Source organism: Lepidothrix coronata, unplaced genomic scaffold (genome assembly GCF_001604755.1).
Source record: "Lepidothrix coronata isolate B3197 unplaced genomic scaffold, Lepidothrix_coronata-1.0 Scaffold74, whole genome shotgun sequence".
NCBI classification, from domain to species: domain Eukaryota; kingdom Metazoa; phylum Chordata; class Aves; order Passeriformes; family Pipridae; genus Lepidothrix; species Lepidothrix coronata.
Genome location: NW_016690254.1, coordinates 992138 through 1007537, shown reverse-complemented (window position 1 = coordinate 1007537; position 15400 = coordinate 992138). Strand labels below are relative to the sequence as shown.

The 15400-nt window shown below is 38.4% G+C and overlaps 1 protein-coding gene across 5 annotated transcripts in view; it reads right to left on the bottom strand.

The window, feature by feature from the left end:
- Positions 1-15400, bottom strand: part of DNAJB6 (DnaJ heat shock protein family (Hsp40) member B6) — a 60146-nt gene that overhangs the window by 30968 nt on the left and 13778 nt on the right. For all 5 annotated transcript variants that reach the window (XM_017819366.1, XM_017819362.1, XM_017819364.1 and 2 more), the window contains exons 5-8: positions 15260-15370; positions 3595-3726; positions 2559-2703; positions 451-521 (exon numbers count right to left, since the gene is read on the bottom strand). In XM_017819366.1, coding sequence (XP_017674855.1) covers positions 451-521; positions 2559-2703; positions 3595-3726; positions 15260-15370 — 459 coding nt within the window. The remainder of the gene's footprint in view (positions 1-450; positions 522-2558; positions 2704-3594; positions 3727-15259; positions 15371-15400) is intronic.

The following is a 15400-nucleotide window of genomic DNA, read 5'->3' as shown; positions in this document are numbered from 1 at the left end:
AAAGTTGAAATTATTAAAAAGGTTATCCTGGAACTTTTAACTTCACAGCAGACTTAAAACTACTAATTGGCTCACATTTCAAATTGGAAAAAGCAAGATTCATGCTAGTGTTAGTGTACATCTCGCCCTAGCACTACTGAAGGATCATGGTTCACCTTGATCACAGATAAGAAAAGAAAAGTGCATACAGAAGTTTACAACAATTTTAAGGACAAAAAATGGTCCAATTGATGTGGTCCCAACAATTAACTCAAAAGTCTATGACAAATACGAGCTTCCGTGAGCTACTTATACTACTTAAGATTGAGTACCGATATACAGAAAGTTGAATTCGTTTGAAATCTTCAAAAAATGTTCCTGTCAATCCTCAAATGGTGGCTGTTATAGCTTAAAATTTCTGTTAAATGCGTGCGTTGAATTACTTGTTATCCAAGCGTAGCTGCTCCTTACCATTTATTGTTAGCGACCTTAACTGGCCATCTTCTTCAACTTCTACTCTCTCTTGTCCATTCTCAACAATCCTGCAGGACAAAAACACCATCAGCCATTTTAAAGCACTGCAAGCAGTTTCAAATACACACCAGACCTTGGTTTTAGATAAGGAACTGTAACAGAGCTATAACTATAACACAACTGCTGTTGTCAAGCTTTTGTATTTACCAGCGCAGGAGCTGCAGCCAGGAACCATCTGCATTTTCCCACCAATATTGCTTATTTACAGCAGGAAAATGGCATTCTGGAAGCTGGAATCCTCCAGTTTGTAGAGTCCACAGTTACAGCTGCCACCTCATACACTATCACAGTTGTCCTGACACTATACTCTTATCTAGTACTAAATATTTTGACAGATCAACTGCACAATCTTGACATTGCATTTAGTCCCTACCTGTTCATGAAATGCATAGTATTCTAGATACAATCACAATTTTGCACAATGTAAGGCACACTAGACAGTCTTCAACCCACTTTTCATTTTATCAGAGCAAGTAATTTGTAGATCTCCTATACACCAAGTTTATGACCATCATGTACGGTCCAAAATTCAAGTATCCCTGACTGGAAAAAAGGATTATTAAAGAGCTTTGTGGGTTTGGGGTTTTTATCCTTCTTTGTTTTAGAAATGGAAAGACAAGGAATGTTTAAATTATTTTAATCATACTTAATTTGTGCCTAAATTTTAGCCATCTGGGAATTCTCCCCTTGTGATTCAAATGAGGAAACCACACAGATGAATACAAAACCTTCTGGAGATCAGACTTGTTGAAGAGAATACACCCATATTAAAAACAGAGGGAACAGCTTCTTGCCTGAAGCAAAATATTACTCAGAGAAGATTTTCATTGGATATGTTGGGATATGAATCTTCTTTAGACTCAGCTGCTTTGTGGGCAGATATTCCACAAAGCAAGGGGATTTCTCAGAGATAGTAACTGTGTCTTCCTAGACGTGGTTAACCACATTTCTTGCTTCTCCCCTCACTTCCTAGATATGGTAACAAAGATATGACAGCAGCATACCTGATATAGTCTATTTTTAATGTTAAAACAAACTTTTGCATAAACACTTTCTTTGGTCTCTCTCACATGGCACAACTCCCTCAAAACTTTTGAGGCAGTTTTCAGATTTTTCTGGAATACACTCACAGAAAAATATCATGACCACACCCGCATGTGATGACAGAGGCTGCTTTCTAGTGGTCAAGATGACAGGATCTCTTCAGTACAACAGGACACAGAAGAGCCTTGCACTTTAAAATATGGGACACAAGTTACCAGACAAAAAATAAATTTGTCCTTCCTTGCTTTTCCATGACTTTTTATTAAGTACTGAAATTACATTTAACTACTTGTTCAGTACTCCTATAATTTACTGATCATGATGTTCCATTTAGGTTATTCTATAGCTAAAAAGATTTGGGTTTGCCAAATGCAATGATTGCCCCATCACAAGCATGAAATAGCCAGAAGCTACACTGTGTTATTAATACTTGAAAGTTCATTTTCCAACAAACAGGAACATTTTTCTCCAAAGCAAGCTTCAGTTGCTTATTTCACTTAACAGACAGAAGAAAATTACTACAAAGACTTCACTCAAACACTACCAATGAAAGCAAACTAGAGCAGATGTCAGGAAAAACTCTTTCATAATGTCTGCAAAATTAAAAGTCCTCCCAAACCCCAGCTAAAAGCTTCACAATCAGAAGAAACCAAGTACATGTTTCCCTTCCAGAAGTTCAAGGTGACTGGGCAGACAGTAGACAAGGACCACAATAAAAGATGCAGCACTACACAGGATGTTCTGAAGGCCTATAAGACCTCCAGCTACAGCATTAAGCAACTCAATAATGCCAAGAAGAGTGAGAGAATCCAATACAGCATTTCAAAATGTTTTCAAGCAAAGAAATCCAAGTAATATAACGAACAGAACAACAAAAGTAAAAAAAATACATACATGTATCACTATATGTATGTGTGCAAAGATATAGTATATTTATATGCATGTTATAGCTATTTAAGTCTCTGCATATAGTTTCACAGAAATATATTTATATCTCTTACCTCTTTGTAGTAATTTTTCTGCCATTAACTATTTTAGTTGAGGTTGATACTGATTTGAAGTTGCCCATCCCGCCACCACCAAATGACGAAGAGGAGAACGACGAAGTAATGCCCCCATGTCCCAAAGAACCAAACGAAGTAAAACCTATTGGAAAAGAAGGCATTTGACTAAAAATGTATTTTTGCATGACTGTGGGATCCAAATTTCTCATCCCTTCAGACTACATCCTAGTTTCAGGATGCCCTCGGTTGCATCAACACAGCAGCAGTGACTAGATGTTATTAAACATCAGTGTGAGAATAAAAACCTGACTCTGGCCCCATCTATTTCTCTCATATGGACCCACAGGTCAAGTTCCAAATGCACAGCATTGTCCAAAAACCATTTGTCAACTCTTCCTCTGAAAAGGCATTCAAGCTTGTCTGCTGAACTCAACCATTCCCCTTTCTCTCCACTCAGGGTTAAAGGCAGCAACTCTAATGAATCTGATCATCTGCTTTAATGCAGGTGTTGGGATGCCCTGAGCTGGCAGACAGAACTAGTCTTATATCAGTAACACCCCAAATAATACCCAGAATCTTAACACTTAGATTCATTCTGAAGGATGCCGACTGCCAGCAGCTCTCAGCAACCTCTAGATACCCAGGTCAGCATTCAAACTGGCCACCCCAGGCTAAGTAGTACCACGGGGTTCAGGCACACATTTTTTCAGTGTATTTTCAGGATCTAAAAGCCATCACACTCCCAACACCTAAAAGCAAACAGAACAAAAGCAATTCTAAAGCTATAAAGAAACTGTAGCACCGAAATAACGAACACAGAAAGTATTACTTCTTAGAGGTCTGTTCACATTACATGAACTTTCAGGTAGCCCAAATACTGTACCTATAGTTTTATTTACATTCACACCTTACAGAGAGAGTTCAATTTAAAAAACCACAGCCCAAGAATTTCCTGAATGGAGAAGGCAATTTATTATATTGCAATCCTTTGTGAACCAAACCCACGTTCCTTCTTAAATGTTGTGATATTTACCTGCGTCAAATGGAGTAAAACCACTTCCAAAAGTAGGGAATCCTCCAAAGGCAGAGAAAAATGATCCACCACCTCTGCTTCTGCTTCCCCTTGGACCCCGTCTGCCCCCAAAGAAGTCCTCAAAAGGGTCTTCTACAAAACAGAAGACAACATTTAAGAGGTTAGCATTACTGAGTGATTCTGTATTTAATCATTAGGGATTCTTTATTAAAAAAAAAAAAACCAAAGAAAAAAAACATTTCTTGTTACAGATAAAATTCTTCCTTTGAAATATTTCATGCTACTGAACTAACAGTCCCCCAAAGGTAATGCCTATGATCTTTCTGGACTAAATTCTGTTTCACTTTTGGACCTAAAAATAATTTTATATATAAAAAGTAGTTGATTTCCTTATTTTAGCTGTTTGGCATTAAAAATCAGTACACCTAAGGTAAAATATAGCACGCAGCTACCTGAATTTTCTCACTTATTTCTATTCGAGATTGATTGTGGATCACCATGATAGGTCTCTGAAAAGTAACTTCCAGATAGGTTATATTAATTATTGAAATATAAAAACAGCAGCCAGGGATTGATGACTCATAATCCTGAAGTGTTCCAAGTGTTAATTTTAGCACTTGCCACATTAGATACTTCAAACACGTATTCTGATGCACATTTAGGCAGTAAAGTACGGAGGTTTACACAAGGTATCCCAAAGAGGCATTCAGTCAGTACCAAGCAGGAGAAAGAGGGGAAAAACAGAGAAAGGGGGTCATGGACAAAATGCTATTTCAAATTCAAGTTCCAGTGTTATGTCACTCAGAACAGCTGTTGTTCCATCCCCAGCAGGAAGACAATAGTCTCTTTCAAAGAAAAAAGGAAAAAAAAAAGAGGCACAGGGGGTGCTACAGGACACAACATCAGACACCTATACAAGCAATCTTTATTTACTTTATCACATTTTCCTGAAAAAAGGAAAAATAATTATTACTAGAATTATCCGAAAACTGTGTTTTTCTAGTTCTCTTGAGACAAAGAACAACCTAAAAAACTACACTCATAAACCAGATACTCAATAAACATAATACTTGCATTAAAACCAGAGAAGTTTAGTAACTACAACTACCCTCTTCATCGATCTCAGCTCTCCTAGAATCAGTGTTCTACAGTACCCATGATTTTACCGAGTTCTGCAAGTAGGGACTCAATATTGAAAGGTAATAGTCCGAAACACTGCTCAGAATAAGCTCAGAAAATGCAGACCCTGGTGATGGCAGCAATACCAGTATGAAAACAAGGAAAGATTTGCAGCTGCGTGACTGTTCAGGACCACAACTGACAAAGCAAAGGTCAGAAATGCAGTATTTATTCCACCTCAGGTACCCCCACAAAAATCCAAGCTTATTTATGACACATCTCCAAGTTAATACAATATGCATTATGCATCATTAAGTAATCAGTAGATAATAAAAATATATAAGTTACCATCTGGTTTATGTGCAATTACTTAAAGGGGAAATGTCACAATGTGTTTATGCTGAACAATGGCAGCCACTGAGGGTCAGACATACACACCCATCAGCCAAGACATAACAATGCCTAAACCAGTTGGAAAATCATCCTATCCCTCCCCTAGCTCCCACAGTTATTGAAACAACACGGGACCAAACGTTTATCTTACATACCCTAGACAAGCAAGTGTAAGATTTTTTTCCTATCTCAGACTTTTTGGTTCGTAGTTTCTTTTTTATTTCTGTCCATGTAAAACATGGACAATATGAAGATGACCCACTAGTACTTTTACAGAAATTAAACCAACAATTTGGCATGGAAATATAGGAATTATTATAATTTCCAAAACAAGCACTATGCCAGATTTTAAAAAAGGCCATTTTGTCAGCCTAGCATATCAACTAGCAAATAAACCCACTGCAGTTAATTGTTTTGTAGTCCAATTTATTCTCACTGGAATGACTCATAGGTTCACTATGAAGGTCATTCACTCACGTGTACAAATGATCTATATTATATTACTCCCACTGTTAAGCTTTCTATTTATAATCCAAATTTTCCTGTTACCTGGAGTTTGAATAGAAACAAAACAACCTATATCACGTAGGCTTCGGGTTTTTAATCCCCCCAGATATTAGCCTATTCTGCAAGTGAATCTCTTCTCCTTAGCACAACAGCTGCAGAAACACAAAGTTATTTAAGGGAGGATCACAGAAGCTCCCAGAGATCCTTGATATCAACCCAGCTTCCTAATGGATTATTGCCACACCAAAACCTAACCAAGGCCTGGACATGCCTTATTAGCCTCTGGCAACCCTGCACTCCAAAGAGAGAGGCCAGCACTTGGCATCAGCACGTGCTGCAGCCTCAGGTGACTGCTGTCAGCAGCCCTGTAATAATCCTCCAGTGCTCTTCCAGTAACTCTCTCGAGTGAGGTACTCGAACCACTGTCCCACGGTGGACTGCAGAATGCTCAGGGAGATGGATTAGGCAGAGACAGGAAAAGGGGTAGGACTTTTCAGGGAAAATATTTATTATTTTGACAGCCAGACAGGTACAGCAGGCAGAAAAAAAAAATGCCAAAAACACTGAGGAGAGAAGGCAGCAGGAGGCTGTTTGTATCTACCATCAAACACACATTAATAGAGCAACCTTACAGCTACTCAGACCCTGTTAATGCTTTTATTCCCTAAATCAGGATGATTAATAGCATCACTCAGTAAAATAATAACATTTCAGCCTTGTAGGTCTATTTTTGTGATTTAGCAGAACCTTTCCATCCCTGATAATCTTTTCACAAAGAAAGCTCTTTCCAAACAGTTCAAATGCAGGGTGTCGGGGTTTTTTAATGACTCATCTTATTATAGTCATTTTGGTGCTCACAATCCATTTTTTATTGAATGTCAGAAGCATATCAGATTAACAAAATTAAGCAATAAAGAAAAAACAACTACACACACAAAAAATATCAAGGCCTTTCTAAAAACTGAAAATACTATACAAATACATGTTAAAAGCTTCACAAAACCAAAATGTTAAACTACTGTCACTTCAGAGTATTTGTAAATACTGTTTGGAGATAAAATCAGGTTACTCTAATCCAAGTATTATCAAAACCTTACGGGAGGACAGAGTTTTAGATTCAGTTTCAATAAAAATGTTGGAGTACATTTCTGAGCAGAACTTGTGGTGCTGTCAGAACAGCAAAGATTGAGAGAGAACAAAAGGCAAGAAATTTCAAAAAAGCCAGTGAGACGGACTTCTAATCTATCAACAACAGCAGTTTACATGAAACTTTTGGGGAAAAAGGTAGATGCTTAAGCAAAGACCTCATGGTAGCCTGGTACCAAAAAAAAAAAAAACAGACAAAAGGAAGGACTTCAGGACTCTTGCTGTTTGTTAGTAGGTAGGAAGACTGCAGTTACAGAAGTCAAAAAGTTAATAAGACTGGAACACAAAACTCCCAGCAACACAAAAGATTATATACTAACAAATCTGTCTGAAAATAACTGCATTAGTGATAATGTTTCCAAAAGAATTTACTTTCTTTAGAAAAATCTTCGCTAATTCAAACACAACAGCTGTGTTGTTCCTCTGGGTAAAACATTAAACCTGCTCCCTGCAAACCATGGAATCTTACCTTGCTTTTCTGTAGTCACAGAAAAAGAATTTCACCTCTAAACAGGTCAAATAACAACAACAACAACCACTGTAATAAATATCTCACTGCAGTTCAAAATAAGGCAGGTCATGATCCCCCCACGCTGAGGAGTCCTCAGCTCTAACACAGAGACAGGATTTTCTCCCTTACAGCTAATTGCAGAATACTACTGAAAACATGTGATTGTTCTCCTTTCCTGCCTTGTGATCACTGAACCAAATAACAAGTTGCATTAATTCATTGATGCAAAAGAAAACACTGAGTTGTTACTTTCTGTTGCATCCATGGGCTAATCTGATTCAGTACTGGCAAGACTGGTGTATCTGAAATAGAACGGGCAGGAAAGCACCACACAATAGGGGAAGAGAGGGAAGGAGGCAAACCCCAAAACATCTACATTTGAAGTACTCCACAACGCAGTTAAAACTGATGAAATTCATTATAGCAATCTAAGGCATTAGTTGAAATCACAATACATAATAAACTAGAAGTGTCACATTTCCTATGGCAGTCACTCCTACCAGGACACGTGTATCCTGGCCCTGGTTTGGGGAACTAGACACTAACAGGCTGAGAAGAACATCTCCAGATGAAAGGAAGTTCAGCCACAACAAGTCTTTGCTAGAGTTCACAGTGTGGCTGTAAAAGCAACTGTACTGGTTACAAGGTAGGCAGAAGCAGAGGTGCCCAAGGGTCAGAAGGAGCGAGGGAAGATGCTTTCCATCATAGAACGACACCATCCCTGACCAAAGAACCAAGCACATTCCACTGCAATGCCATCATTCACCTCCAGAAAATAAAAAGTGTTGAGATAAACTGTGTGCTGTCAGCAAATGTTCTCACATGCACGTACTGCTGCAGGAGGAGATGCCTATAATCTTATAGGGACAGTATGCAAAGGAACCTGAGCTGTAAAAACAGGCTGCCTGCTCAGGCACCACTCACTGGGCCACCTCCCCAGCCAGTGACTGTTCTCTCCTCTATTCTTTGCCACCAGAGCCACGCTGCTGCCTCTGTGAGAACATGACACGTGAGCTGAGTGCCTGTACTGCAGATGCAGGAGGGTGGCACTCGCTGCAGCACAGAAGAATGCTGAAAGGCTGTTCAGCCACTGCATAAGGACACAGTCAAACTGTACTGTGCTGCACTGCTGCAGTGTTTCAGTGAGCCAAGACTGCCTGCCCAACATCCTTTCTTCATATCAAAAGCACACTGTAATGATTTTATAGATCCTGCCAGAAGAGAGTCTGAAATGCAGGTCTGGCCAAGGTGTTCATGCAAATGGCTACAGATATGATACCTACAATACAAAAGAATTCTTGGAGTAGGTGTTCTCTATCTTGTCTATTTGAAAAAAGTTTCAAAGATGCAGATTTGCAGTAAATACACACAGAAACTACAGCTCTAGAGTATACCCAGGCACTAAAAAAACCACATACTATCTGAACTGGATGGGCCACGGAAACCTGTAAGCACTTCTGCAGGGAAATGTTTTCTTCCTTAACTTCAAAATAAGCATATTGTTGATGTCACTTACTCAGGAGACACTAAGATGCTGCTGCAAGCACTGTTGATTCACCTGCCTAACGTTTCAGGCATGGTCTTTGAAATTGCTCATTTTCATAAATTAGATGTCAAACAGATGTTTACCCCACTTATTAAATAAATTACCAGCAGAAGCATTTGAAAGTCTTTCTAATGATATATAGCAGAGACCTTAGGGTTAGTTATTTTCTAAAAAAATAGGAGACTTAAAACATTACCTTTGAATGCCATCTACACAGTAATTACAAAGATGCTGGAGTTCAGTAATCAGCATTTCATATTTATCAAATGAATGCTCAAGTGTTCAGGCATACCTTAAAAATGGAGGAATCTTCCATTACCACTGTATAACCTGCTCTCCTTGTGCAACGTTCAGGATTCTTCCTCTGATCAATTTTATTCAAGAAAACCAAATCAAACCATTTTCTTGGGGACTAACAACCTGAACTGGCTTGGGATGCCCAAGACAACCTTTGGCCAGTGTGTTATCAAACAGCTTCTCAATCTATCTAATGGGACTTTAGACAAAGATTAAAGTTTGAAGACAGACAGGAAAATTTGGAGCAAGGCCTCCTCCCCTTCAGCAGGAGAAACTATGTATTAGTTTGACCATGGAACCACAGTATTACCTAATCCTGTTTGATAATGCTGTGTGAGTGAGACAATGACTGTATTTCAAAAACCCTCTGCAAACTTCCCAAGTTATTTCTGAAAAATTTAGAGTGGTAAGATTTGGACCATTGAAGGGATAATTACGGCCTAAGACTAGTGGTTATGAAACAAAACTGTACATTCATACCAAAGCAATGTATGCACATGCAAATCTCTAAGTACTTCATAAATTGCACCAAAAGCTGCAAATTTATGTCAACAAAAACATTAATTACCAAGAAGACACTGCTGTGCAAGACAGCTTTAATTGAAAGCCACCTCCATTTTCAGTTTTAATAACCCATTTTACTAACAAATACATTTTGCATTAGGACACCTAAACAATCAATTATCAGAAATGGGATTACATGTGAATTAAATCCATGATCCGATCCTTATACAAATCTTTTGCTACAGCAAGAAAACTTTCTATCCATGAGACAAATAGGTTGATGAAGCCATCCCACTCCTGAAAAACATCCTAAAACACAGATCATGTAGAGGTTGCAATGGTTACTGTACACAGAATTTCCTCTTTCTTGTCTTGTGAAGATTCTTTAGCCTGGATACTCAGAGTAACTCACAGTACTTTTCCTGAACACTCGTGCTTCTTTTTATGCAATCAATATTACAGCACTCAATCTGCAGTAATTCTGTCCTTTGATGGAACCAAACTACATACCAGATAACAAGCTAGTTGACATTCTCTGGGACAAACATTTATATCTAGCTAGCCACATAAAGGTGTTAAGTTTAATTTTACCTTTCGTTTCCAAGACAGTAGATTTTTAAATACCACATTAACCAGGTAACCAGAATTCTCAAGGGAAAATTACACAGAATGTATAAGGTTTATATGCATTATCTGGTATTAAATTTGTATTAAAATACATCATGAATCCTACTTTACAGTCTAAGAAAAACACTTAAGACATTTATAAATTACTATCTCCAAATGCACATTGAGAATAATAAAATGTTTAGGAACTATAGCAAAACTGTCAAGACTACAATCTGTGTTGAAAAGAGACTCCACAAACAGACTTCTCTTGGACATCAAAGTCTAGAGAGGGCATCCATTGGGACCAATTTATCACATCACATCAGTAACACATTCTACCAGGGAGAAAAGCATGGTTCCTTGTGGGATTCGTTTCAGTAGACATACAGGCACCTAAAGCAGTTTGAAACGCCCTGAAACATCCTGTCGAGCTCCTAGAAACAGCTGCTGGAGGACACTGGTCTGCTGTAGGTCCTGAGTTGTAATTTCTAGCCCATACAGAAACTACTCGGGCATCACAGACATATCTGGTGACAGCTGAGATGGTTTAGAGTGTATGTGAAGCTTAAAAGTCTAGAAGAGGTTAATTGACTCCTTAAGGAGTTGTCTGAAGTACTAAATGGCCTGTTGGGGAATGTTATGATCTTGTTATACCACCTTCATCTTTCAACATAATTCCTCACTGATATCTTCCAACATAGAACTCATCCTTGAAGTGAGAACCTGAAAAGCCTCTAAACCAAAACCAAGTCAAATCTTTAACAGCCCAGAAACAGCCAAGCATTTTTGCCTACACCAAATCACATCTATTTCTGTTCCTCACAATCCCTGACACAGCAGGTCTTTATTCAATACACCTCCATTACCAGTGGTGACGTTGGGATCCTCTCCTCCTATATGAACTGGTAAAGTACAGCAGAACATCCTTGAAAAGTTTACAAGTAAAACACAAACAAAATGCTAAACAGAACATAAATAAACCAAAGCAAGGCAAGCACCAAATACAAATGAAGTAGGATATAGTTTCAGTATAAAGCAAGCTTACTGAAATGAGAAATCAATCCCTACATTAAGAGTAAACAGTCAGTTCTAATGTCAAAGGCCAGTCAGAGAACAGCAGGTGTATGGCACAGACAGCTGAATGCCAGACACTGGTATACCAAGGCAGTACTTTGCAATACAAAAGTAGTACTGCACAGGAAGCATCAACTTTTCTTCCCATCATAAGGATTAACATCCATCCCTATGTCAAAGACACTTAAAAACTATCACCAGAAGAGCTCACCAGGAATACAGACTCTGCTGTAACCAGGGGTCACAAAAAGCGAGCCCACATGTCTCAAAGTTTAGGAGTTAACCAGCAGTCATAGTATCAGAGCAAGTTTTAAAAATCACCCCTATTTTTACAAAGAATTTGCCTGAAAAAAAGAGCGAAGAGAAACTGTGACTGTCTCCAGTGCAACACACAGCACATAACATTAACTTTGCTCCATTTGGAAGTGTTCAGAGCTGTCTTTAACAGTATTATAAATTTTCATTTGAAAAGTCTGAAGGGACTCATCACTTAAAAATCACCACAGAAGTCTTCATACATTCTCCTCTTTTCTACAGATGAATAAAGATGCCTTTGTTTATAAAGAAAACTTACTGTAACTGCAATATCAGTGCAATACAGCTCAGTGGAGTTTAACAGACTCAATTCATAGCACAATTTTAGAAAACCTTCACATCCATAAATTTACAGGAATTATGCATATGAATGCTGCTCTTTACATACTCAATGCCAATCAGGATAGAGAGTCCCACCTGCATTATGTGGGCTTCACTATGTGCCACTTCAAACTGCATAAAAAGTACAAATGTTTCAAAGTATTTATTCAATTTCATCTTTGATTCAACCAGTGTACATTTTTAGAAAACATGACCCCAGTCCTTATCCAGTTGCTTAGAATATCAATTATAACCTGAGTAGCTCCTTAAGAAGTCACTACTTCCACAGAAAACTCATCAACAAGTTGAAAACTCCTCATTTTTAGAAGACAAATTCACTTATTCTTCAGGACAGAACTGTTCCACCAGTGTTTCAACACAGCAGAATCTACAAGGGCTCTAGTTCACCAACACAAATATTCATGCCATACACACAATTCTGCTGCTTGTTTTAGGCATTATAAAATGCACTACATTGAGCTGAAAGCATCGATATTTTCATGTGGTACTACCTTAAATATTTGTGTATGTGTAAAGACAATTGCCAACAATTTTTTATAAAAATCTGTGAAAAAAATGTTTGGAGTTACAATTTCCCATGTTAGAGAATGCCTTCAGCATCTTAAAGCAAAAAAAAAAAAAAAAAATGAAAAGGTGCTCATTTTGAAGCCTTCTGACTAGAAAAATTTCAAGAGCTTAAGCTCAAAATCCAAAGCTCAACATAGGCTTTTAGGACTCTGGTCACTGACACTGCAACTATCCACATGAAGTAGAGAGACAGCTTAGAAACTATTAGTTTTCTTTAACTGGAGTGCACATAACACTGCTGACAGTGCCAGAACCTTACTGGGCAAGAAGCAGAGCTTGTGCCTCACTACTCATATCTTAAAGCTGACGATGACAGTGGTCAATACATGAAGTAGATAACCAGCTTCTGAATAAATAAATAAATTTGAATATTAAGCAAGGGGGGTATGTTGTTAAGTCCACTGATGTAACAAGGTAAGATGTATCACACAGGAGAGGCTATAGCAGCTGCAACATCCCAGGAAAACTTCGTTAGCCGTGGTACCTCCACTTGATAAGTGGGATAACTCTACACACTATGCTGTACAGTCTTCCTTCCAAGGAACCCAAAAGGTAAGTCCTCAGGTTTTTTTAAGCCCATCACTATTTTAAAGCAGAATTTAACTTCATGGCTTTAAGGTTAATCATGAACACTGACTTTTTCATAGGCAGCAAGTTAAATCTCCTGCTAGGGCTGATGAAGTAAATACAATCAAAACCAAGGAGGGTCCATGTCAGTCTCCCACTGGTAGGTAGAATATGCCTCACCTATACAATTTACTATAAAGATATATGAGAACCAACTATTTTATTTAATAGATCTTAAATGAAAAAGTAAACAAAAGTGCTAAACACGCTCTCCCAGCTCCTCCTCTCTAGCTTCCTACTCAACACCTTGCTCAGATTTTTCTAGGGTTTCTACCACTCAATCACGAAATGGCTGAGGTTGACAGGGACCTATGGAGTTCATCTGGTCCAATCCCCTGCTCAAACAGGGACACCTAGACTGGGTTGCCCAGGACCACATCCAGATGCCTTCTGAGTATCTCCAATCATGGAGATTCTACCACCTCTCCAGACAACCTGCTCCAATGCTCAGTCACCCTCACAGTGCAATCATGCTACCTTAAGTTCAGGCAGAACCTCTGTGCTTCCATTTGTGGTCATTGCCTCTTATCCTGCCAGCGGACACCACTGACAACAGCCAAGCTCCACCTTCTTTACACCCTCCATTCCCAATGCACTGATAACTCTCACCTTGAGCCTTCTCTATACTGAACAATTCCAGCAATTCTCTCAACCTTCTCCTCAGGTGAGAGAAGCTCCAGTCCTATAATGATCTTAGTGGCCCTTCACTGGACTCTATCCAGTAACTCTGTTGCTTTTACTTGGGAGACCAGAACTGGACCCAGTACTCCAGATGTGGCCTAACCAGTGCTGAGATCACTCATCTCAACTGAAATCATTATTTAGCACTTCTTAAAATTTTTACTGTACTGCAGACAGTGAAGAAATTGCATCTTCCCAGTTCAGAGCCCATTTCACTCATTAGTATTTTCCTAGATGCTTCCTCCAATCTGCCCTTTCCTACTTCTGCTGATTTCCCACTGGATCCAATTGCCCAAATTCTGCTGCTTATCCTCTACCAGATTCTTCCTCTAGCTACTCATCTAATTCCTCAACTAGCATTCTACTGTATTCAACCCCTTTTCTAATCCTTCATTAGAGTCATCCAACAGCTGATGATACCTAAATAGCAAACCAGAGAAAGATATAATTAAAATCTGAGCTGGACTAGACCCTTAATGCTGCCAAAGATAAAAAATTACTTTTAAAAATATTGAAACATTTACATACAGTATTATAGAAATTAATATCAGGAATAACAGGAATAAAGCTTTGTTTTTCAAGTACCCTTCTTGCAGTTTTCAGTATGCAACCTTCTCGCAGTAAATACTGAACACGGGATCTGTTCTGCTTTATAGATCAGCACTTTGATGAGTAGAATATACACAGAGATTGTATAAGAACTCCAGCACCTCTGAAAAGACCTTCACTAGAGCAAGCAACATCACAAGTCAAAGGACCCTCACCACCAGGGTAAAAAGATCACTTTGACAACTTTATCACATATTGCTTCCTTTAATGAGCACTTCCTAAATGAAGCATCGAGGCCTCAAGAACTATTTCATCTGAGTCTTCAGGGGTTCTATACCCCAAGCAAATAAGTGACATGAATTTGGGAGAATGTCTAGATTATGTATGTAGCTGTTCTTATTCCAACACAAGAAAATCACTCCTGCTCTGACACAAGCCCACGGTGAGAGCTACGCTGTAACAGTTATAGGTAACGTGCCCAGTTCAGAAGTTCTCAAAGCTTTATTTTTTTTATTTATTTAGAGATCAAAAGAGATGAAATTCAACAGACTAAGTCTGCCTGCTTGAATTCTTGAGAGGAAATTCCAGCATATATTAGTTCCTTCCAATCTACAGAGACACAGCAGCCATGACTTCATGGTTTTGTAAACAAGGCTTTCCAACAAAACATGTATTGGCAAGCCATATCTGTTCTGTACTATAAAATCAACCAAGAAACATGTATGAAACAAATACTTCAAATATAATACAAAATACCAATTGTTTACCTCATTTTCAGAACTATTTCTAATAAAACTGTATTAGCTGTATTTGTTTTGTAAGCGTAAAGTTTTAGCCACACTTTAGATGCACGTAACTAAAACCAGGGGACTACTTACCAAAGAATTCAAATGAAAAGGGGTCCCTTCCACCAAAAAACTCCCTGAAGACATCATCTGGGTTACGGAATGTAAATCCAAAATCAAATGCATTATCGTGATGATTTCCACCTGCAAAAAAACCATTAAGTTTCAATTACT